The sequence below is a fragment of the Tyto alba genome, unplaced genomic scaffold (assembly GCF_018691265.1).
Source record: "Tyto alba isolate M040663 unplaced genomic scaffold, T.alba_DEE_v4.0 Super-Scaffold_8, whole genome shotgun sequence".
Lineage (NCBI taxonomy): Eukaryota > Metazoa > Chordata > Aves > Strigiformes > Tytonidae > Tyto > Tyto alba.
In genome coordinates, this window is record NW_024881329.1 from 24618467 (window position 1) to 24641389 (window position 22923).

Here is a 22923-nt window from a genome sequence, read left to right on the forward strand (position 1 = left end):
TCAGCCTGGGGGGGGGACACAGGTGGGGACATGGCAGGGGGGGGGGGCTGGCACTCGTGCACACGTGTGCAAGGACAGCCCCGCCTGGGCGCTCCACCCCCGCACCCGCGTGCCGCGCGGGCGAGCTCCGTGCGTGCACGTGGAAGCGTGCCCCACCTCGCGCGGGCCATCACAAGCTCGCACGAGTGCGCCCCAGCGCGCTCACGAGTGCGTGCGAGCGTGCCCGAGCACGCTGGAGCGCGCACAGCCCCGAGCGAGCACGTGCGAGCCATCACAAGCTCGCACAAGCACGCCCCGGCGCGTGCACGAGCTTGTGCAAGCAGGCCTGAGCTTGCACGAGCGTGCCTGAGCAGGCGTGAGCACACCCCAGCGCACGGCCAAGCTTGCACGGGCGTGCCCGAGCGCACAGGAGCGTGCGCCCGCACTCGTGCAGGCGGGCCCCAGCTTGCACGCGCGTGCCCCAGCGCGTGTCCGTGCCCGGCCCGGAGCGCGTGCCCGAGCTGGCACGAGCGCGCCCCGGCTCGCACGAGCGCGCGGAAGCGCACCGGGGCGTGCGCAAGCGTGCCGCCCGCGCCCTGCCTTGCGGTTTCGACGCGCCGAGGAGCAGGAAGCGGCCTCGAAGGCGGCCGCCGCCTTCCTGCCATCCCCCCCCGTCCCCCCCACCCCGCGCCCTCGAGGCTGCGTCAGGGCCCCGGGGCCGCCGCGCTTCCTCCCCGGGGGCCGCTTCCGCCCGCCGCCCCCCGCCGCTGCCGCTCGGGCCATGGGCAGGGTCTGACCCCGCCGCCGGGGGGGTCCGCGCCGCCTCCATGTCGCTGGCGCTGAAGGCCCGGCAGAAGGTGAGGCGCAAGGGCGGCTCCAAGGAGCGGGTGTTCGGCTGCGACCTCCTGGAGCATCTCCAGCAGACGGGGCAGGACGGTGAGTGCCCCCACCCGCGGGGTCCCGCCGAGCACCCACCCCCCCAGCCCACGGGGGTCGGAAGCCGGTGGGTGCCCGGCGGAGCCGTGGGGAGGGGACGGGGGAGGACTCGCCCCACGCGGTTGCATCACCGGCGGTTGAGCAAGCTTCGCAGCCGGGGTGCCTCCCGGAGAGGCCCTTCCGAGATTTGGGGTGGGGTGGGGGGGTCCCAGCGCCCCGCCACGGCTCCAATCTCAGTGTCCCACTGCGGACCCGAGGGGACGGGGATGGGTGGCCGCATCCTCGGGGACTCGGTGGCCCCGGGACCCGGATGTGGCCGGTGCAGGAACCGGCTGCTCCGTGGGGACACCGCCACTGGGTACCGGGGGGGGTGGGTGGCCCCAGTGCCCCCCGTCAATCCCAGCGCTTGGCGGGGAGCGGGTCTGGGCCGGGGGTGGTGGGTGATGGAGGACCCGGGGTGCCCGTCCCGCAGTGCCCCAGGTGCTGAGGAGCTGCACCGAGTTCGTGGAGCAGCACGGGGTGGTGGATGGCATCTACCGCCTCTCGGGCATCTCCTCCAACATCCAGCGGCTGCGGTGAGCGGGGCCGGGAGGGGCCGGAGACGGGACGGGGGAGGGATGATGGAGCGGGCGGGATGGGGGTGGGAGCGGGAGCGGGTGGGGTGGAGATGGGATGGAGATGGTGGAGGCGAGATGGAGCTGGAGGCCGGAGCGGATGGGAGGGAGGTGGAGCAGTTGGGATGGAGACAGGATGGAGAAGGAGGGATGGAGATGGAGGGATGGAGAGGGGATGGAGAGGGGATGGAGATTGGAGAGGGGATGGAGATGGAGGGATGGAGATGGAGGGATGGAGATGGAGAGGGGATGGAGATGGAGGCCGGAGCGGATGGGAGGGAGGTGGAGGCAATGGAGGTGGAGACTGGAGCAGGTGGGATGGAGATGAGAGGCAGAGGGAGGTAGGATGGAGCTGGAGACCCGGCAGGATCAAACAGGAGGAAAATGGGAAGGAGACGGGTGGCAGATGGGGATGGGATGGAGGTGGGAGCAGATGGGGCGGGGGTGGAGATGGGGCAGGGGAGAGGGTGGAGCTGGGACCAGACAGGATGGAAATGGGGATGGGATGAGGCGGGACCGGGTGGGACGGAGGTTGGACAGAGATGGGTGGGATGAGACAGGACCCAGTGGGAGAGCGGAGGGACGGGGCTGGGACCGCCCAGGAGGGGCCGGGGGTGGGGGGGGAGTGGGCAGAGGGGGATGGGACAGGGCCGGGGGATGGGACAGGGCCGGGGGGTGGGACCAGCCGGGCAGGCGACCGGGCCAGGAGGGGCCTGGGCTGTGGCCAGCGCAGGAGCCGACCCTGGTGCTGAGCTGTCCGGATCGGGCCCCGCGGCCCCTTCCTGCCCCGGCCCACTCCCCGCGCTCAGCACCATCCTGCTACTTTCACTTGTCCCTTCTCTGCCTTTTTTCTTCTGTTTAGTTTCTTGTTTATTCTTTCTTTCCTTTTCTCTTTCATTCGGTCCATATTTGGTTTGGGTTTTTTCACTCTTACGCTCTTTCGGTTCTTTCCTCGAGTGTTTCTTTCCTCCCTTTCTCCTGTGTCCCCAGGAACCCCAGCCCTGCCAGTGTCCTCAATGTCCCCAACACCCCCAGCGTTCCCCCACATCCCCAGTGTCCCCAGTATCCCCCTGACTCCAGCATCCTCGTATCCCCAGTGCCCGCCGCATCCTTGGTGCCCGTGTCCCTGACATCCACAGTGTCCCCCTGTCCCCTCCATGCCCCTGTCCCCCCTGTCCCCCCGTCCCCCCCATCCCGGCCGTGCTGCGGAAGGACTCGGCTGACCGGCCTGCCCCATTTGCAGCCCACCACCACCGCGTCCGGTCCCCTGGGACCACGACGGTTCTTGCGTGTCCCCAGGCCCCCCCCGGGGCAGCAGGGCCCCACCTCCACGGGCGCGGGGACGCCCCGGGGACACATCCCAACCCGCTCGAGTGAAAACCCAGCGCGGCTCGGCCAGCCGAGCGGGGCTGGGGAGGGGGACCACGCTGTCCCCGTCCCCCCGCCGAGCCGGCCGCCTCGCTCGCAGGCAGGAGTTCGACAGCGACCGCTGCCCCGACCTGCAGAAGGACGTCTACCTGCAGGACATCCACTGCGTCAGCTCGCTCTGCAAGGCGTACTTCCGCGAGCTCCCCAACCCCCTCCTCACCTACCAGCTCTACGACAAATTTGCCGTGAGTGTCCCCTGCCTCCGCCGCCCGGCCCCAACCCCGGGAGGTGGCACTTGTCACCCCGTCCCCGTCCCCCCCGGCAGGACGCGGTGGCCATCCAGATGGAAGAGGCTCGTCTGGTGAAGATCAAGGAGGTGCTGAAGGAGCTGCCGGCGCCCCACTATAGGTAGGGGGGGGTTCGGGGGGAAGGACCCCGAAACGCGTGTCCCCCGTGGGCATCGCTGTCCCTAACGCGCCCCGGTGCCGGCAGGACGCTGCAGTTCCTGATGAGGCACCTCCTGCTCATGGCGTCCTACAGCAGCCAGACCAACATGCACGCCAGGAACCTGGCCATCGTCTGGGCGCCCAACCTGCTGCGGTGAGCGCGGGGGACGGGGCGGGGGGGGGGGGACGGGGCTGGGGTGACGAGCATCCCTAAGAGCCCCCCCCCCCCCGGCCCGGCGTCCCGGCGGCAGGTCAAAGGACATCGAGGCGACGGGGTTCAACGGCACGGCGGCGTTCATGGAGGTGCGCGTCCAGTCCATCGTGGTGGAGTTCATCCTCACCCACGTCGAGCAGCTCTTCGGGGACGCCCCGCTCCGCGGTACGTCCTGGGGGGGACACGGACACACACACACACACACACGGTGAGGGGGGCCCTGGCGGGACCCTGACGCCCCGTCCCGGTGCCCCGCAGGCAGCGAGCCCCCCCGGCGGTCCCTGCTGCTGGGCGGGGGGGGGCCGGGGGCCGGGCAGCCCCCGCCGTTCCACGTGCCGGCCACGCTCAGCCAGGGCGACGGGCCCCCCCCCATCCGGCCCTACCACACCATCATCGAGCTCAGCGACCACAGGTAGGACCCGCCGCCCCCCCGGGACCCCCACCCCGGCGGGGGCAGCGCCCTGAGCACGCGCGTGCCACGCACACGTGAGCCCACGCGCGCGCGACCCCCATGCACGGGTGATCCCACGCATGCATGTTCCTACACGCACAAGCGTGGGCACATGCTCTCCTACACGCGTGCTTGCAGGTGTGCACGAGCTCTTGCACGCGCCCATCGGTGCTCGTGCACACAGGCAGGCCTGCCCAGGTGGCGTGCGCAGGCATGTGCAGGCGTGCCCAGGCATGTCCAGGTGTGTGCAAGCATGCCCAGGCGTGCACAGGCATGTGCAGGCGTGCCCAGGCACATGCAGATGTGCCCACACATGCCCAGGCGTGTGCTGGTGTGCCCAGCTGTGCCCACATGTGCCCAGGTGTGCCCAGGCATGCCCAGGCATGTTCAGGCGTGCCCAGGCGTGTTCAGGCGTGCGCAGGCGTGCCCAGGCGTGTTCAGGCGTGCCCAGGCGTGCCCAGGCGTGTTCAGGCGTGCGCAGGCGTGCCCGCCCCTGACGCCCGGGGTCCCGCAGGAGGAAGGGCTCCCTCAAGGCAAAGAAGTGGAGATCCATCTTCAACCTGGGCCGCTCCAGCCACGAGGCCAAGCGCAAGCTGGTGAAGGCGGAGGAGAAAGGTGGGGAGCCCCGGTTGTCCCCCCCCCGGGCCCAGGGGGAGGGACCCCATCGCTGGGGGGACGACGTGTCCCCAAACCCAACCCCGCTGCCATTCCCCTCCTCCTTCCCCCCAAGATGACAAGTGCGGTAAAATCAGCTTGCGGCCAGCCAAGAGCATGGACTCGCTCAGCTCCGTCCCCTTCGCCGGTGACGGTAAGAGGGAGGCGCCGTGTCACTCCCACGGGAACTGTCCCCGTCCCCGAGGTGGGATCCCTGGGGTGGGGTGGGTGTGGAGGGGACACGGTGGGGATGGGGGGGACGGGGATGGGGGGGGACAGGGATGGGGGGACAGGGCGGGGATGGGGGGGACAGGACGGGGATGGGGGGGGACAGGGCGGGGATGGGGGGGACAGGGCACGGATGGGGGGGACAGGGCACGGATGGGGGGGACAGGGCGGGGATGGGGGACAGGGCAGGGGACAGGACGGGGATGGGGGGACAGGACGGGGATGGGGGGGACAGGGTGGGGATGGGGGGCACAGGACGGGGATGGGGGGACAGGGCGGGGATGGGGGGCACAGGACGGGGATGGGGGGACAGGGTGGGGATCGGGGGGACAGGGTGGGGATCGGGGGGACAGGGCGGGGATGGGGGGACAGGGCAGGGATGGGGGGGACAGGGCGGGGATGGGGGGGACAGGACGGGGATGGGGGGGACAGAATGGGGATGGGGGGACAGGGCGGGGATGGGGGGGACAGGGCGGGGATGGGGGCACAGGATGGGGATGGAGGGGACAGGGAGGGGATGGGGGAGACAGGACGGGGATGGGGGGACAGGACGGGTATGGGGGGGACAGGGCGGGGATGGGGGGGACAGGACGGGGATGGGGGGACAGAATGGGGATGGGGGGACAGGGCAGGGATGGAGGGGACAGGGCGGGGATGGGGGGACAGGACGGGGATGGGGGGACAGGGCGGGGATGGGGGGACAGGGCGGGGATGGAGGGGACAGGGCGGGGATGGGGGGACAGGGCGGGGATGGGGGGGACAGGACGGGGATGGGGGGGACAGGGCGGGGATGGGGGGACAGGACGGGGATGGGGGGGACAGGGCGGGGATGGGGGGACAGAACAGGGATGGGGGGACAGGGTCTCTTCTCCCCGCTGGGCACAGACGACCCTCAGCTGAACAAGAAGCGGGCGGTGAAGCAGCCGCCGCAGCGCCGGGAGAGCTTCGACACCTGCCCCTCGCCACCCGAGAGCTGCCCCGAGCTGGACGAGAGCCTGGAGGAGAAGCTGAGGGGGAGGGAGGAGCCGCGGGGCCCCGAGTCGGAGGGCGAAAGCAGCACCAAGTCGGAGCCCACCACCCCCAAAGCCGGGCGGGCCTCGCTGGTGGCCCCCGGCCGCTCGCCCAAGGCCGCCCGCAGCCGTGCCGAGAAGTGCGCGGGGGTCCACATCTCCGGCCCCTTCTCCGTCACCGTCCCCTTCCACATCACCTCCAACCTCTCCCGCCTGACGCGGGGGCTGCCGTGCCCAGTGCTGGCCCAGGGGCCCCCGGGCAGGGAGCCGCCCGGCAGCCCCCCGCCGCCCGCCGCCGGCCCCGAGGTGCCCCAGCAGCGCACCGGTGCGGGGCGGCTGCCGGCAGCGGGACCCCCGGGGTGCCGGCGGGCTCAGGGCCCCCCGGGTCCCTCCGCAGGGCAGGGCACGGCGGACGCGGAGCAGACGCGGCTCTCCCTGGAGCTGCGGGACTCCTTCGCCTTCCTGGACAGCCCCGAGACGTGGCTGGAGGGCGGCGGGGACGGGGAGCCGGCGGGGTGGTCCCCGCTGCCAGCCGGCGGCCCGGGGGACGGCGAGGGGTTCCCGGCCGTGGAGGAGGGGATGGACAGCGGGTTCATGAACGTAAGCTGCCACCGCCGGCCCCCTGCGCGGCGCCCGGGGCGGGAGGGCTGGGGGCAGGAGGAGGGGCACCCCCCCTGTCCCTGGTCGGGGGGGGACAGGGGGATGCGGGTGGGGATGGGGGGGACAGGGTGGGATGGCGGGGACAGGGATGGAGGGGACAGGGATGGAGGGGACAGGGATGGAGATGGAGGGGACAGGGATGGAGGGGACCAGGTATGGATAGAGGGGACAGGGATGGAGATGGAGGGGACGGGGTTGGAAGGGACAGGGATGGAGATGGAGGGGACAGGGTGGGATGGAGGGGACAGGGTGGGATGGAGGGGACGGGGATGGAGGGGACAGGGATGGAGATGGAGGGGACAGGGATGGAGATGGAGGGGACAGGGTGGGATGGAGGGGACAGGGATGGGGATCAAGATGAGGAGGGGAGGGGGATGGAGGGGATGGGGATGGAGGGGACCAGGTATGGATAGAGGGGACAGGGATGGAGATGGAGGGGACAGGGATGGAGGGGACAGGGATGGAGATGGAGGGGACAGGGATGGAGATGGAGGGGACAGGGTGGGATGGAGGGGACAGGGATGGGGATCAAGATGAGGAGGGGAGGGGGATGGAGGGGATGGGGATGGAGGGGACCAGGTATGGATAGAGGGGACAGGGATGGAGATGGAGGGGACAGGGATGGAGGGGACAGGGATGGAGGGGACAGGGTAGGATGGAGGGGACAGGGTGGGATGGAGGGGACGGGGATGGAGGGGACGGGGATGGAGGGGACAGGGTGGGATGGAGGGGACGGGGATGGAGGGGACGGGGATGGAGGGGACGGGGTGGGATGGAGGGGCAGGGATGGAGGGGACAGGGATGGAGGGGACAGGGATGGAGGGGACAGGATGGAGGGGACAGGGATGGAGGGGACAGGGATGGAGGGGACGGGGTGCCATCAGCCCCTCCAGCCCCAGCGTGGGGCCCTGGGGCTGTGCAGTGCTGCGTGGCCGGGTGGGGCTGGGGGGGTCTCCAGCGTGGCCGTCACCCTCCCGGCCGTCCCCGTCCCCAGCCGGGGGAGCCCCCCGCGGAGCAGCCCGCCAGCTACCTCTCCATCGAGGAGTGCATGGACGAGGAGATGTTCTACATGGCTCCCGGCGGCTCTGACGCCGAGGACCACGCCGGGGACACCGACTCGGACGACATGTTCCTCAGCGCCCACGACGAGCTCAGCCCGCTGGCGGCGGCGCTGGAGCCCCCCGGCCGGCCGCCGGGCGAGGGTACGGCCCCGGAGACCCCGGCCCCCACCGGCACCACCGTGCCGCAGGACAGGTCTGCAACGCCGGGGCCGGCAGAGCCGCGCCCCACGGAGGAGGGTGCTCCGGGGGAAGGGGAGCACCCCGGGGACCCCGCTGGGGCGTCGGCAGAGCGGGGGGCGCCGGGCACCGGGCAGCCCACGGGAGAGGGGGGTGGAGGGGAGGGGGCCGTGGGCGGCAGCCCCGGCCCCGGCAGGACTGACTCCAGCGCCGCAGCCGGGCCGGGGAGCGAGGCCGGGGCAGCCGGGAGCCATGCGGGAGCGGGGCCGGTTCCCGACCTGTCGGAGGGGGAAGGTGAAGAGGATGGAGCTGGCTCCGGCCCCCTCGCCCCAGAGGGGCCTGGGGAGGGCGAACCCCAGCCTTCACCGGGGACCCCACCAGCCTCCTCACCGGAGGAGGCCCCCCAGGAGCCAGCAGAGCCCCCTGTCCCCGAGGTTGTCCCTGAGATTGTCCCTGAGGTTGTCCCCAGGTCTGTCCCTGAGGTTGTCCCCGAGGTTGTCCCTGAGGTTAACCCCGAGGTTGACCCCGAGGTTGTCCCCGGGGTTGTCCCCGGGGTTGTCCCCGAGGTTGTCCCTGAGGTTGTCCCCGAGGTTGTCCCCGGGGTTGACCCCGAGGTTGTCCCCGAGGTTGACCCTGGGGTTGTCCCTGAGGTTGTCCCCGAGGTTGTCCCCAAGGTTGACCCCGGGGTTGACTCCGAGGTTGACCCCGAGGTTGTCCCCAGGTCTGTCCCCGAATCTGTCCCCGAGGTTGTCACTGGGGCTGTCCCCAAGGTTGACCCCGAGGTTGTCCCTGGGGTGGTCCCCGAGGTTGTCCCCAGGTCTGTCCCCGAGGTTGTCCCCGAGGCTCTCCTGCCATCTGCGGCAAGTGCAGAGGGGCCCGGTGCCCACCCTGGCAGCGGCCCCGGTTCTCCCCCGCTCTCCGCCTCAGCCCCGGAGCTGCACGGCGCTCTCCCCGACACCCCGGAGCCGAGCCGGGCCGATCCCCGCGGGGAGCCGGGGCACCCCGAGCCCGTGGCCGTGCTGCGCCGCGACGGCAGTGCCCCGGTGCGCCTGGCCGCCCGCACCGTCAGGGTGCAGCAGGCCCGGTCGGTCCCCGTCGTCCCCCCCAAACCCCAGTTCGCCAAAATCCCCCCGGTGCCCCCGGCGCCCGAGGGGCCTCCCCAGCTCCCCGGGGACGGCGGGGCGGCGGGGGCGAGGAGGGCGGGCTGGCGGGAGGGCGGCAGTGCCTCCCTCGACACGCCGGCCGAGCAGCCGCCGGCCCCGGTGAGGAGGATCCAGACGTACGGCGGGGGGGAGCCGGCGCCCGCCGCCCCCAAAGCGCTGCCCTTCCAGAGGGCTCCCCTGAGGCCGCGGCTGCTGCGGCCCCTCAGCTGCGTGGCGGCCCCCGGGGGCGAGGGGCCGGCGAGGAGACCCCCGCCGCGGCGGCCGGCGGGCACCGAGGGAGCCGCGGGCGAGCGCTGAGCCCCGGGGCCGGCGGGCGCGTGCGTGGGCGCCGGCGGAGCCGCTGAAGGCGCCGGGCGCTCCTGCCGCTGCAGCTTCCTTCGGGGCGGCGCGGTGGCCTCGGGGACCCGGCGGGGGGTCCCTTCGCGCCAGGACGCGGTCGTTGATCTACTCGTCGAGACCCAGCTCGGGGGGTTCCGAGCGCGGGCACGGCGCTCTTCGTTACGGCGCTCTTCGTTAGGGCGCCCTTCGTTACGGCGCCGGCCACGCCGCGTGCGCCGCTCCTCCTCCCGTGCGCACCGAGAGGAGGTGGACGAGCGATTCGCACCACCACATCCACACGTACTCGTCACATTTCCGAGGACTCTTCGTCACCCTCCTACCTTTCCCCAGAACTCGTTAGCACGTGTTAACGCCGCCCGCGGCACGCCGCGGGTCTCCGGGCGGTCGTCGGGGTCTTCAGACGAAGGCTCGTCGTCCTCTTCACCACGTCCGCCGGCTGACCCTTACTTCTGTCCTGCGGTCGCGTGGATCTTGTCCTTCCAGGCCGGCCTGCTCAGGTTTTGTTGCTAATTTGCAGCTTCCTTACCTTTACGTTTCTTTGCGCCGGATGCTACAAGGCCGAACCGTCTCAAGTCAGATTATTTATGAGTTCCTTGTCATACAGCTGTTCTAACTGTGCCTCGCTTGTTTGGTCCCATCTGCACCACAACGGTCAAATGGTTAAAACAGCTTTAATCGATCTTAATCATTCAATTCCAGAAATATCTAATTTCTAATAATTTTAGCGTCGCCGGGCCGGGTCCCGCCAGCGGGGTGCGAGGGACGGGGACGGGGGCTCTGCCCGCCTCCAAGATGGCGCCGCCCTCACCCAAGATGGCGGCCCGGCGGAAGCGCCGTGCTTCGCCGTCTAAGATGGCGCCGGGCGCTGAGATGGCGCCGGCGGGGAGGGGCGGGGAGGCCGTGCCCTCACCCAAGATGGCGGCGGAGGCGCGCTGCGCTACGCGGCGCCCCTGCCCAAGATGGCGCCCGGGGGGGGGGTGGGGGGGAGGTGGGGGGGGGGCGTACGTGTGTGTGGGCGCGGGTGAGGCGGAGGCGGGGCTCGCTTCCGCCCGGATCCGTCATGGCGGCGCGGCGGCGCCGTGCGCATGTGCGGGGCTTCATGGCGAGACAAGGGGCCGAGCGCGCGCAGGGCGGCCCGGCGCGGCGAGGTAACGGCGGGGGCGGGCGGGGGGCACCGGGACCCCCCCCCCCTCCCCTCTCCGCTCCGGGGGGCGCGGGGCCCACCCGCCACCGCCCCCCCGCGGGCTGTGGGGCCCTCCCCTTCCCCCCGGGATCCGCCGTCCCCCGGGGCGCGGCCCCCTCCGGGCCTGTCACTCTGCGCCGGGCCGCGGCCGGGACCCCCCCCCCCGCCTCTGCGGCCTGTCACCCCCCGCGCTGCCACCCGCACCCTGTCACCTTCCGGGGGGGGCGGGGGGGGCGTCGTCCCCTCCCCCAGACCTGACACCCCCGTTTCCCCGCCCGGCGGGGGGGGCGGGACTCCGGGGGGCGGGGGGGCGCAGGGCCGGTGACACGGGGCTGAACCGGTTCCCGGGGCGGCCCCGCCGCTTCGAGGGGGCCGGGGGGGGGGGGGTCCCCCCGTTCCGCGGCGGGTGACAAAGGGCCGGGAGGGAGGGAGGGAGGGACACCCCGTGGCACCCCCCGCGCCGCGACCCGCGGGGTTCTGGGGACAGCTGTGTCACCCGGGGCGTGGGCGTGAAACGGGGCGGGGGGGGACACGACGACATCCCCCAAAACGGCCCCCGAGGCCCCCGCCGGTGTCTGGTCGCGGCGGCCCGTACGGCTGCGGCCCCGTCCCCGGTGACAGCGGGCGATGCCCCTCCCGGGGCGGGCGGCGGGTCCGGGGGGGGGGAGGAGGAGGAGGAGGAGGAGGAGGAGGAGGAGGAAGGCTGGGCCTGAGCCGCCGCCTCGGCTCCCGCAGGGCTGTGAAGGCCGGGAGGCTCCTCTGCGACTGCCCCGCTGATGCCTGACGGAGCGGAGCGATGAAGGGGTGAGTGCCAGGACACACCCCCCCCGCCCCCCAAAAGTGCCTGCCGGTGCCCCCCGCACCCCAGCAGCGCTGGGGGGGGCGCGTGGGTGGTCCCCGCGGCCCCTCACCCACCGCCCCTCACCCTTGTAGGCAGCAGAAAGCAGCCGAGACGGAAGAGGGAACGGTGCAAATCCAGGAAGGTGAGCGGGGAGACCCCCCCCCAATTCTGGGCTTGAGGGGGGCTGCCCGGGGGGGGGCCATGACCAGTTCAGCCCCAGCACCCTGTGGCTGGAGGCAGGTGCCAGGCGAATGCCAGTCCCCAGGGAGGTGGGAGGGCGGCTCCCAGCTCCCCCCGGGCAGCGTGGGGGGGGTCCTCGCCTCAGCCCCTTCCCCGTCATGGGCTTCCCCCCCCCCCCCCCCCCTTTTTCTTTTTGCCTTAAGGTGCAGTGGCCACAGGTGAGGATCCCACCAGTGTCGCCATTGCCAGCATCCAGTCCGCGGCCACCTTCCCCGACCCCAACATCAAGTATGTCTTTCGCACAGAGAACGGCGGGACGCAGGTAACGCAGCCCCTCCGGCTGGGATTTGGGGGTCCAGGGCGGGGCGTGGGGGGGGTCCGGGTGGGGCTCGGCCCGCGGGGAGCGCCGCGGCCCCGTCCTGCGCCGGGCAGGTCCGGATGCCGGGGTTGGCGGCGGCTCTCTCGGCAGGTGATGTACAGGGTGATCCAAGTGGCCGACGGACAGCTGGACGGACAGACGGAGGGCACCAGCGCCATCAGCGGCTACCCCGCCGCCCAGTCCATGACACAGGTGGGCGCCGGGGCGGGCGTGGGGGGGCCCTCCTCGGTGCCCTGTCCCACCCCGGCACCCGCTGTCGTCCCCCCGCTCCAGGCCGTCATCCAGGGCGCCTTCACCAGCGAGGATGCGGTGGAGACGGAGGCCACGGCCACCGAGACTCACTACACCTACTTCCCCACCACGGCCGTGGCCGACACCAGCACCTCCGCCGGCGCGGGGACCACGGCCACCGCCGTCGTCACCACGCAGAACTCGGAGGCCCTCCTGGGGCAGCCCACCCCCACAGGTACGGCCGTGGAGGGGGTGTCACATCCCTGTCCCTCCCAGGCCTTTCGGGGCGCTCCCCGCCTGACCCCCTCCCTCCCTCCCGCTCTCATTTTGGGCCATTCAGGGCAATTCTTCGTGATGATGTCGCCTCAGGAGGTGCTGCAGGGTGGGGCGCAGAGATCCATTGCCCCCCGTGCCCACCCATACTCCCCGTGAGTACCGGGCACAGGAGTGTCGCACCCCCCCTCAGCCTTGGCGGGGGGGGGGGGACACGACGTTCTGGTGCTTTGGGGAACGGGCTGGGTGTCCCCAGTCCGCACCGGGAGCCGGAGCGGGGTGTCCGCCGTGCCAGCGTGAGGGGGCTGGGACGCAGCCAGATCCCCGCCGGGACCGACACCCCCTGCTTCTCCCCCCAGGAAGTCGGAGGCACCACGGGCCACCCGGGACGAGAAACGTCGGGCGCAGCACAACGAAGGTACCGGCAGCGGGGGGGGGCGGGGGTCACCCCAATTTCGGAAAGGGGTGCGGGGGGGAGCGGAGCTGTCCCCGGGTTAGCGCCGTCTGTCCCCGCCACTGGGTTGGAAACACTCTGGCACAGCACAGAGCTCGTCAGCTGAGGGTAAAAGCTTGTTGTGGGGGGAGCTGTAATTAAGCAGCAGTGGGGGAAACCCAGACCTGAGAAGATTAAGCCCAAATTTTGGGAAGCCCAAGCACACCCCGTGCCCGCCAGGATCCTCCTTCGGGCTTCAAAACCACCCAAACCCGGGCGTCGGGCTGGTTTGACCCCAAAAAATCGCCACCCTTCCACCCCGGGAGCAGGCGGGGTGCCCGCCCTGCCCGCGCCCCTGAGGGATCGGGGTCCGGAGCCCGGGCTGTTGGGGTGCTTCACCTCTGCTTTGGCAGCGCGCCCCCGAGGGGTGGGTCCAGAGGGGGGGGGGACACACAGCGGGGCCGGATCCGTCCCTGCCTCCCCCCTCTTCTGGGGGTGCCAGTGCGATGAGGGGTGGTGACCCCCAGCCTGGGGGGGTGCTGGTTTTGGTGGGGGGAAATGCCCAGCTCTTGGGGGGGGGGCGGTGAGGTTTTGGGGGGGACCTGTCGCGATGCCCGGTGGGTGCTGATGCCCCCCGCCCTTCTCGCTCCCCCCTCGCAGTGGAGCGCCGGCGCAGGGACAAGATCAACAACTGGATCGTGCAGCTCTCCAAGATCATCCCCGACTGCTCCATGGAGAACACCAAGTCGGGGCAGGTCGGGGACCCCCCGCTGTCTCCCCGGGGGGTGCAGGGGGGTGGTGGTGCCCCCCCCCCCACTCACCCCCCCTTGTCCCCCCGCCCAGAGCAAGGGAGGGATCCTCTCCAAAGCCTGCGACTACATCCAGGAGCTGCGGCAGAGCAACCATCGGCTCTCCGAGGAGCTGCAGGGCCTCGACCAGCTCCAGATGGACAACGAGGTCTTGCGGCAGCAGGTTAGGGGGCGGGGGGGGGGCCTTTTGGGGAACGGGGGGGGGGGTCTGCGCTCACCCTCACCCCCCCCCCCGCCCCGTTATCCCCCGCCCAGGTGGAAGATCTGAAGAACAAGAACCTGATCTTGCGGGCGCAGCTGCGCCAGCACGGCGTGGAGATCGTCATCAAGAACGACAGCCACTGACGGGGGGGACGGCAGGGACGGGGGGGGTGCTGGCGGGGGGGGGGGGCCTGCCCCCCCTCCCCTTACGCCTAAACCCCCCTGCTTCCCCCCCCCCCCCCCAGCAGCGAGCATCTCCCTGGCGTGACACGAGGACCCTCCCGTTTGGTTTGTGTCGTCCCCCCCCCCCCCCAAAATCTCCCCAACTCTCACATGTGTGTGTGTGTCCCTCTTTTCTCCCCCCCCCCCCCCCCACGCTTCCCGCACACGCTGTTGGCCAGGCGGGCGCCGGCCCTGCTGCCCCCCCCGCCCCCCCCAGCACTGCCTCAGTTTCCCTGCCCCCCCGCCTGTGCCCGCGATGACACACCCCCCCCCCCCCAACCCCAGCACCCCCTCCCCGGGATTGGGGGGGGGCTGCGGCACCTTTCGCCCCTCCCGGGCTGCCCCTGGGGGTGCAGGGGGTCCTGGGGTGACTGTACCCACCCCCCCCACCCCCCCCCCAGTCCCTGCCCACTGCGGCTGGCCCGGCCCGGTGGGCCCAGACTTTTTTTTTTTAAAAACTCTCTGAATTTAAAAAGCGAAAATAAATAAAAATAGTGATTTGTTTTTCCAGGTCCTACGGTTTATTCCCTCCTCTCTCTGCCAAACCTCCTCGCACCCCCCGGGGGGCTCGGGAGGGGGCTCCCAGGGACCCCCCCCCCCCCTTACAGCACCCGCGGGACCCCTCCCCAGTGCCCCCACCTTGCAGCGCCCTGGGGACCCCCAGGCACGGGGGTGGGGGCTCCCAGGGACCCCCCCCCCCCCCCTTCCCTCTTGTGCTGGGACTGTGTTGTGATGTCATCATGCTGTGGCATCATAGTGTGACATCATGGTGTGACCTCACTGTGCCAGGATGGCTCCCTAGGAGAACCAGGAGCAGGAGGAAAGCACTGGAAGGTAGGGGGGGCTGCCGGGGGGGCTGCCGGGGGGTCCTGGGGGGCACCGGGGGGCACCGGGAGCCCTCGGGGGTCTGAGGAGGCCGCAGGCCCCGTCGCTATGGCAACCCCCGGGTCCCGGGCGGAGGGCCGCCACGAGGGGATGCGGAGCGCGCCCATTGGCCAGAAGTTACAGCGCTCTCGCTGATTGGCCGGCCGGCCTCGCCCTCTCCACACCTGTCGCTCGCGCGGCCCCTTCGCCTCAGCCAATCGAGCCGGCGCTGCGGGGCCGAGCCAGCCAGTCACGGGCGAGGGGCGCGACCCCCTCCTGGAAGAGACAGGCGGCCTGGCCAATGGCACTGCGGGAGGGGCGGGGCTCCCCGGCACCTGGCGGAGGGGCGTAGCCGGGTTGGCCCGGCCCCGGGGCGGGGGGCGGGGCCGCACCTGGGCGGGGCGGGGCGGGGCCGCACCTGGGGCGGGCGGGGGCGCGCAGTGCGGCGGCGGCGGCGGCCATGGCGGGAGCGGCGCGGCGGGGCGGCCCCGGGACCGGGACCCGGCCCCGGCCCCGGCCCCGGCCACGGCCACTGGCGGTGCTGCTGGTGCTCGGGGCGGCGGCCGGTGAGTGGGCACGAGGTGCCCGAGCAACGGCCCGGCGGGGGCCCGGGGAGGCGCCGGTTACCGGGGGCGGGGGGGGATCCCGCGGGGCGGTGATGGTACCGGAAAGGTTGGGGGGGGGGTGTCCCCCGGGGAGCTGCCGGTGCCGGAAAAGTTGGGGGGGTCCTTTGGGGCGGTGCCGGTACCGGAAAGGTTGGGGGGGTCCTTTGGGGCGGTGCCGGTACCGGAAAGGTGGCGGGGGGTCCCCCGGGGAGCTGCCGGTACTGGGGGGTCGCGGTGTTGCCGCCTGGGGCGGGGCTGGCGCTCCCGGGGGCGGGGGGACCCCCGGTGCCACGTGCCGCCCCCGCTCTCGGGAGCCCCGTTTGCACCGGGCGGGGGGGGGGGGGGGATCCGCGCGGGGGCCCCGGTGCCGCCGCAGGCCGCGATAACGGACGGTGAGGAGCCCGGCCGTGCCCGCCCGCGGCCCCGGGGCAGCCCCGTTAGGGCCCGGCCTCCCGCGCCCGGCGGCGCCGCCGCCGCCCCCGCCCCGTTATTTACGGTTCCGGGCTGGTTTGGTGGGTGCGCAGGGCCCCGGTCACCCCGGGGCGGGGGGGGCGCCAGCCCAGGGGCGCTCCCGGGGGAAGCGAGGCACCGGCCCCCGGCCGGGCGCGGGGTCAGGGGCTGCGCGGGTGCCGCTGGCCCCGTCCCGACACCTCAGCGACCCCCGGGGTAACTGGGGGGGTTGGGGGGTTGGGGGGGGCTCGGCGGGGACCGGCAGCACGGGGCGTGGATCCAGCTGCGCTTCCTGGGGCCGGAAACCTGCCACGGCAAAACATCCCGGCCCGCGGGTGACGGCTGTCCTCGCCCCATGGCGGGGGTGTCCCCCGTCCCCCCTCGCCCCATGGCGGGGGTGTCCCCCGTCCCCCTCGCCCCATGGCGGGGGTGTCCCCGTCCCCCCTCGCCCCATGGCGGGGGTGTCCCCGTCCCCCTCGCCCCATGGCGGGGGTGTCCCCCGTCCCCCCTCGCCCCATGGCGGGGGTGTCCCCGTCCCCCTCGCCCCATGGCGGGGGTGTCCCCGTCCCCCTCGCCCCATGGCGGGGGTGTCCCCGTCCCCCTCGCCCCATGGCGGGGGTGTCCCCCCCTCGCCCCATGGCGGGGATGTCCCATGGCGGAAGTGTCCCCCCATCATCTTCGACCCATGGTTCGGTGTCCCCCCATCCCCCTTTGCCCCATTGCAGGGATGTCCCCATGCCCCCCATCCTCAACCCATGGCGGGGGTGTCCCCTGTCCCCCTCGCCCCATGGCGGGGGTGTCCCTGTCCCCCTCGCCCCATGGCGGGGGTGTCCCCCGTCCCCCTCGCCCCATGGCGGGGGTGTCCCCCGTCCCGTGTCCCCCCCCCGGGTTGATGAGTAGCCAGCGTGAGCCGCCGGCCCTTCCAAAGGCCAAAGTTACCGGGTTTGTCACCGGGATGGGGCTGGGCTGGCCGTGGCCTTCCTGTCCCTGCCCCACTTCCCCTTCATTGTGCTGGAACAATCTCTGGGATTAACCCTTTCCCAGCTGACCTGGACCCGGTGCCGGCAGCGCCTGCGTCCTGGCCGGGACACCCGCCCCAGGGACCCCGTCCCGCTCCAGCTCCCCCCGTGGGCTCTGTGGGATGTCACCTTTCTGCTGTTTCTGCCCCAAATCCTTTTCCCCTCCTCCCTGAGCCGTGGCACGGCTCGGGACGTGACCACGCTGGGGGTCCGGTGGTGATCCCAGCCGGCACCGTGCCACCGCGCCGGGCCCTGTGCTGGGAAGCGCTTCGGGCGTGGGGTCACCGTGTGCCCTGTTTGCCCCTCGCTGCACCCCAGAGTCGCTCTTTGTGCCCCGGGGTGTTGCCTGGTGGTGGTTTTGGGGTGCGGAGGTGCGGGTGAGCTGGGGACAAGGCTGTGCCCGTTCCCAGTCGCCGTCCCCGGCGCGTGGCTGCCGTGGGACAACGCCGGCTCTGAGGACAAGGGAGACGGGCGGCAGCCGGGATGGAGCGATGGCTGCGGGGAAGGGCAGGAGGCACGCGTGTGCGGGCTGGGACGAGGCGTGTGGGGACGCGGGGGTGTCTCTGTGTGTGTGTGTGTGTGTGCACAGAGGGCAGGTGGTTGCGAAACGCCCCAGCTAGTTTCCTGCGAAACCAGGCAGAAACCGGGCAGGGCGGGAGGTGACGCGAGTCCCGGAGCAGGCCGGACGGGATTTTCCAGCTCCCGGGGCTGCGACGTGCCAGGCGGAGCAGGAGCAGCACAACGTGGGTCACCCCTTGCTTGGGGACCCGTCACCGCCGCCTCAGGGCTCCCGGTGACCTCCCTGACCCGGCCACAGCCCCCGTACCCCGTCACTGGGGCCCCCCCCCCCGGATTTCTCAGCCGTGTCCTTTCCCCCCCACAGTGTCACTGGTGGGAGCCCAGGTCACCTCCGAGATCAGAGAAGTGCCTGAAAACAAGCGTGAGTGCCCCCCCCCCCCCCCCCCCCCAGTGGTGTCCCCCTCCCCCGTTATCTGGGGGCGGGGGGGGGGCACGGCTGAGCCGCATCCCCCAGCACCTCTGGTGCTGCAAACGGGGCTCTCCCCGGGCCCCCCACGGGTGGACGCAGCGCGGAGGGTCCGGGTTTGGATTGCCGTGGGGCACAGCGGCCCGCAGCATCGCTCCCCCCCCCCCCCGCAGCCGCCGAAATCCCCTGCTCGGCGTACCCCTTCGGCTGGAGCAACACCCGCATCGAGTGGAAGTTCCAGAAGGGCTCCTCGCTGGTCCTGCTCTACTACGAGGGAGAGCTGACCGGTACGCCCCCCGGGGACCCCCCGGCCCGGGCTGTCCATCTGTCCGAGCCGGTCCCCAGCGCTGCCCCCTCTCTCTCGGCAGAGCCGTACAAGAGCCGGGTCCGGTTCTCGCCCACCAGCATCCAGTTCGGCACAGTGACGCGGGAGGACACGGGGAGGTACATCTGCGAGGTGGTGGGGGACGGCAGCCAGATCGCCAAGTCCGAGGTGAACCTCATCGTCCAAGGTGCGGCCCCCGCCCCCCCGCCCCGCCGCCCCGGCCCTCGCGGGGCTTCTCGCCCCCCCTGCCTGAGCCCACCCGTGTCCCCGCCGCCGCGCTCTCCCCAGTTCCCCCCTCCAAGCCGGCGGCCCACGTCCCCTCCTCGGCCACCATCGGCAGCAAGGCCGTGCTGCGCTGCACCGAGACCGACGGCTCGCCGCCCCCCACCTTCCGCTGGTACCGGGACAGCATGCTGATGCCCGCCGACCCCAAAAGCAGCCCGACCTTCCGGAACTCCTCCTACACCCTGGACCCCTCCACGGGGGAGCTGGTGAGCACGGGGCGCTCCGAACTGGGGACCCCCCCCCCCCGCCTTCCCCCGCCCTGCTCTCACCTCCCTGCCCCCTTCTAGATCTTCGAGCCCCTGAGCGGCTTCGACACCGGCGACTACTACTGCGAGGCGACCAACGGCGTGGGGTCCCCCCAGAAATCGGACGTCAGCCGCATGGAAGCCAGTAAGGAACGACAGCGGGGGCCCGTGCTGCCTGTCCCCCCCCCCTCCCCGGCGCTGGCGTGGGGCCTGTCCAGGCTCTGCCCGGGCCGCGTCCAGCACCGGTCGTATTTTGGAGCCGGCGCGAGGCGATGCTGTCGCCCCGTCGCCCCCCCGGGTTGGGAGGCGTTAATTAGCGGTGCTGCTGCCGATGACCTTGCTGTGGGGTCTCCCGCAGCCGGGGCGGACACAAGCCCTCGGCGTGATGCCGTGGAGGGGGAAGGGGGGAAGCTGCCCCCCTGGGGACGGGCGGCCCGCTCCCCCTCGGAGCTGGGGTTGGGCTGGGGGCCCCCCTCCCACCGGGATTTCCGCGGGTGCTGGGCTGGAGGGGGGGGGGGTCTCCGTGCCGGGATCTGACATCCCGGTCCCCCTCTCCAGGCGAAGTCAACGTGGGCGGCATCGTGGCCGCGGTGGTGGTGCTGCTGATGGTGCTGGCGCTCGCGGCCTTCGGCGTCTGGTTCGCCTACAGCCGGGGCTTCTTCAGCAGTGAGTGCCGCGCCGCGAGCCGCTCGCCCCGGTGCCCCCCGCCCCTCCCTAAAACCCCTGTTTCTTTTATTTCAGAGAAAAAAGAGTAAGTGAAGCCGTAGCGCTGCTGCCTCCCTCCCGGCTGCCTCCTCTTCCTCCGCCAGCGGGGACGGGCGGCCTCTTCCTCCCCCAGCCCCTGCCCGTGGGCTGGGAAGGTGCCTCGGGTGTCCCTGGGGGGACGGGGGGGGGACGGGACCCTGGGCAGCGTGGCGTCTCCTAACCCCTTCGCTTTCCGCAGCAGCGCCGGCAAGAAGGTGATTTACAGCCAGCCCTCGCACCGCAGCGAGGTGAGGACGGGCGGTGACGGGGCCATGCGGCCGCGGCCCCTCCCGGTGGGGGGGTGCCCGAAGGGGGTGCCCGAAGGGGGTGAGCGGGGGCCCCGGTGCCCCCCTGGGCTGGCAGCTGCCACCCCTGTCCCCAGCATCCTCGTCCCTGTCCTGCTCGGGGCGAGCCGGGCTCCTTGGGGACCGTGACCTGCTGTCCCTGGGGACAGTGGCAAAGCCAGCCGGGTGCTCCCCACCCCCTCCCCTGTCCCCCCCCCCCCCCCCCCCCCGTTAATGTCCCCCTTGTCCCCGCAGGGAGAGTTCAAGCAGACGTCCTCCTTCCTGGTGTGAAGCTCCTCCCGCGCCACCAGCTCTTGTAAATGTTCCGAATTACTGTAGCTACGCCGTGATTTTAACTATTATTTTTTTTAAGTCTCACCCAGTGCCTTTGCAGCCTCCTCAGGTGTTCTCGGGGGGGGGGGGAGGTCCTGTCCCCCACCTTGTCCCCTCCCCAGCAGGGCCCAAGGCCCGGCTGTGCCCCCACGCAGGGACCGCTGCCCTTTGGGGACGTCCCTGTGTCCCCGAGCCGTGGGGGGGGTTTCTCGGCCATGTCCTTGGGGGGGCTGGGTCTGTGGTGGGGGCTGGCGTAACCCCACATCCCCCCACCTGTCCTAGGGGGGGGGGTGGGAGCGCATCTCCCCAGTGCCACCCCCAGCTGCCCCCTGGTCCCGGTCGGGGGGCTGGACTGAGCCCGCGGGTAACGGCTGCGGGTGGCTGCTGCTGGAAATAAATAAACCTGTGTCCTTGTACCGAGCGCCTGGTGCCCTTTCGGGGCGGGGGGGGGCACCTGCTTGGGGGGGATGATGGGACCCAAGGGTGACACGCAGGCCGCCCCCTCCCCCCGGCGCAGGCGGCAGAGCCCTTCCCCACCATCAACAGAACCTTTATTTAGTAACTGCTTCGCCTTTTCTCCCCCCAAATCGAGGAGGAAGCCCCGGGGTGCCCCGGCAGCAGCGGGGCTTCGGCGAGCCAGTCTTTGCGGGGGGGGAACCTTCCTTCCCCGTTATATATATATAGATTAGTCGCACTATATATATATATATACGTATGTATATGTATCTCCTGGCCTCAGCGCAGCGAGGGGGGGCGGCCGGGGCCGCGCGTTAATAGCAGAGCTCTACGTTAGCAGCAGCGACGGGGCCGGGGGGGCCCCCGGCCCGGGGGGACGCGGCGCCGCAGCCGTGTCCGATTATCGGTGACACCCTGGTGTGTTCCCCCCCCCCAGCCCGGGGTGGGGAGGGGGGTCAGTGCAGGGAGGCGGGCCTGACTCGGGAGGGGCTCAGGGGTTTCTCCTGCCTCAGTTTCCCCTGTCGAGTGTGCGATGACCCTGGGTGTGGGGGTGCCCCCGTGGCCCCCGGTGTTTTGGGTGCTGTGGGCCATGGGGACAGCGGGGGCGTGCAGGGGGGAGAGAGGCTGGGGAGGGGGGTCCTGTACCCAGAGATGGGAGGGGGGGGGTGTCCCATGAGGGGTCAGAGCCTCCCGCTCCCCAGCCCACACGTGCAGCGAGCGGGTCGGGTCTCAGCCCCGGGGCGGCAGCAGGCGGCGAGAGGGCTCCCGGCCGGCGCGGAGCAATGTCCCCGGGGGCTGGCGGTGGCCGTGTGTCCCCCCCACCCCTCGGGGACAGCATCTCCCGGCAGGATCGGGTCCTGCGGTGGGGCTGGGGGTCTCTGGCTCGTGTTAGCAGAGCATTAGGTGAGGGGGGGAAGGGGATGGGGCAGGGGGGGGACAGCCCCACCGGCAGGCGGGGGGCACCCATGGGGGTCCCTGAGGGAGCTGCCCCATGCCGCGAGGAAGGGGGGAAGAGCTGGTGGCATCTCCAGGGCTGGTGGCACCTCCAGGGCTGGTGGCAACTCCGGGGGCTGGTGGCACCTCCAGGGGTTGTTGGCACCTCCGGGGGTTGTTGGCACCTTCAGGGGCTGGTGGCATCTCCAGGGGCTGGTGGCACCTCCGGGGGTTGGTGGCACCTCCGGGGACTGGTGACACCTCTGGGGGCTGGTGGCACCTCTGGGAGTTGGTGGCATCTCCAGGGCTGGTGGCACCTCCAGAGCTGGTGGCATCTCCAGGGCTGGTGGCACCTCCAGAGCTGGTGGCATCTCCGGGGGCTGGTGGCATCTCCAGGGCTGGTGGCACCTCCAGGGCTGGTGGCACCTCTGGGAGTTGGTGGCATCTCCAGGGTTGGTGGCATCCCCAGGGGTTGGTGGCACCTCCGGGGCTGGTGGCACCTCCAGGGCTGGTGGCATCTCCGGGGGCTGGTGGCACCTCCAGGGCTGGTGGCACCTCCAGGGCTGGTGGCACCTCTGGGGCTGGTGACACCTCCAGGGCTGGTGGCATCTCCGGGGCTGGTGGCACCTCCAGGGCTGGTGGCACCTCCAGGGGTTGTTGGCACCTTCGGGGGCTGGTGGCACCTCCAGGGGCTGGTGGCACCTCCAGGGCTGGTGGCACCTCCGGGGCTGGTGGCATCTCCAGGGCTGGTGGCACCTCCAGGGCTGGTGGCACCTCCGGCGGCATCGGCGGCGTCCCGGCGGGCGCTCAGACGTTGCTGATGCGGACGCTCAGGGGTGCTCCCTCCCGCTCCCGCTCCGCCGCCTCCCGCAGCGACTCCTCCAGCTTCACCTTCTCGGGGTCCCCAAACCGGACGGTCTCGTGGAGACAACAGGGCGCCGTCACCTTCACCACCTGGTCGAAGAGGCTGAAGTCGGCCACGTACTTGCCGCTGGCCGAGAGGGAGATGGCCGGGGTGAACTCGTAGCCCCAGAGGATCTCCTCGGGCAGGTAGGACGTGCGCACCTGGCACGTGGCGCTGGTGGACTCCACGGTGCCGCTGAGGATGACCACCAGCTCGAAGTCGCCTTCGCCCGTCCGAAGGGCCATGTCCCGGAAGGGGCTGGCGTCGTCCACCACGTGGTAGAAGGTGAGGGGCAGGATGAGGAAGGGGCTGTCGGAGGAGGTGTCCACCTGGAAGTCCACGTTGACCTGGTTGAGGCGGACGCTCTCGCCCTCCTTGGTGAGGTGGGTCTGGAGGAGCTTGCCCGTCACCTGGCAGCCGATGAGGAGGCTCTTGCGCA

At 71.8% G+C, this 22923-nt stretch overlaps 3 protein-coding genes and 1 long non-coding RNA gene across 25 annotated transcripts; 3 read left to right on the plus strand and 1 right to left on the minus strand.

Moving 5' to 3' along the window:
* The first annotated feature begins 596 nt into the window (after positions 1-596).
* LOC116959976 (rho GTPase-activating protein 30-like) lies at positions 597-22624 on the plus strand. Of its 13 annotated transcripts, none has more exons than XM_042784750.1 (15): positions 597-915; positions 1388-1490; positions 2998-3142; positions 3223-3305; positions 3390-3497; positions 3595-3722; positions 3816-3969; positions 4523-4623; positions 4739-4816; positions 5776-6500; positions 7555-8280; positions 8365-8519; positions 8605-8868; positions 21661-21696; positions 21791-22624. In XM_042784750.1, the coding sequence occupies exons 1-15, from the start codon at positions 807-809 to the stop codon at positions 22605-22607; spliced, it is 3732 nt and encodes a 1243-aa protein (XP_042640684.1). In that variant the 5' UTR covers positions 597-806; the 3' UTR covers positions 22608-22624. The 13 variants fall into 13 exon arrangements, with proteins under 13 accessions (XP_042640684.1, XP_042640691.1, XP_042640695.1 ...); XM_042784757.1 differs by having other exon boundaries at positions 8365-8400; positions 8509-8868; positions 21791-21838; XM_042784761.1 differs by having other exon boundaries at positions 8365-8400; positions 21791-21838.
* Positions 10338-14558, plus strand: USF1 (upstream transcription factor 1). 3 transcript variants are annotated; one of them, XM_042784762.1, is made up of 11 exons: positions 10338-10448; positions 11219-11287; positions 11417-11466; positions 11708-11826; positions 11974-12075; positions 12157-12349; positions 12455-12542; positions 12747-12805; positions 13481-13575; positions 13664-13792; positions 13885-14558. In XM_042784762.1, the coding sequence occupies exons 2-11, from the start codon at positions 11280-11282 to the stop codon at positions 13972-13974; spliced, it is 933 nt and encodes a 310-aa protein (XP_042640696.1). In that variant the 5' UTR covers positions 10338-10448; positions 11219-11279; the 3' UTR covers positions 13975-14558. The 3 variants fall into 3 exon arrangements, with proteins under 3 accessions (XP_042640696.1, XP_042640697.1, XP_042640698.1); XM_042784763.1 differs by having other exon boundaries at positions 11714-11826; XM_042784764.1 differs by having other exon boundaries at positions 11723-11826.
* F11R (F11 receptor) lies at positions 15368-20607 on the plus strand. Of its 2 annotated transcripts, none has more exons than XM_042784765.1 (10): positions 15368-15482; positions 17874-17930; positions 18149-18262; positions 18344-18487; positions 18589-18791; positions 18873-18975; positions 19389-19496; positions 19572-19581; positions 19774-19822; positions 20114-20607. In XM_042784765.1, exons 1-10 carry the CDS (start codon positions 15377-15379, stop codon positions 20147-20149), a joined length of 930 nt encoding a protein of 309 aa, XP_042640699.1. In that variant the 5' UTR covers positions 15368-15376; the 3' UTR covers positions 20150-20607. The 2 variants fall into 2 exon arrangements, with proteins under 2 accessions (XP_042640699.1, XP_042640700.1); XM_042784766.1 differs by having other exon boundaries at positions 19777-19822.
* Positions 20726-22394, minus strand: LOC122152497. Of its 7 annotated transcripts, XR_006164637.1 has the most exons (5): positions 22264-22351; positions 22172-22225; positions 22063-22135; positions 21934-22006; positions 20726-21897 (listed from the first exon to the last, which is right to left on the minus strand). It is a non-coding gene; the product is annotated as an uncharacterized LOC122152497 (long non-coding RNA). The 7 variants fall into 7 exon arrangements; XR_006164639.1 differs by lacking the exon at positions 22264-22351 and adding an exon at positions 22355-22394 and having other exon boundaries at positions 22118-22225; XR_006164633.1 differs by lacking the exon at positions 22264-22351 and adding an exon at positions 22355-22394 and having other exon boundaries at positions 22063-22225.
* Positions 22625-22923: the final 299 nt, after the last annotated feature.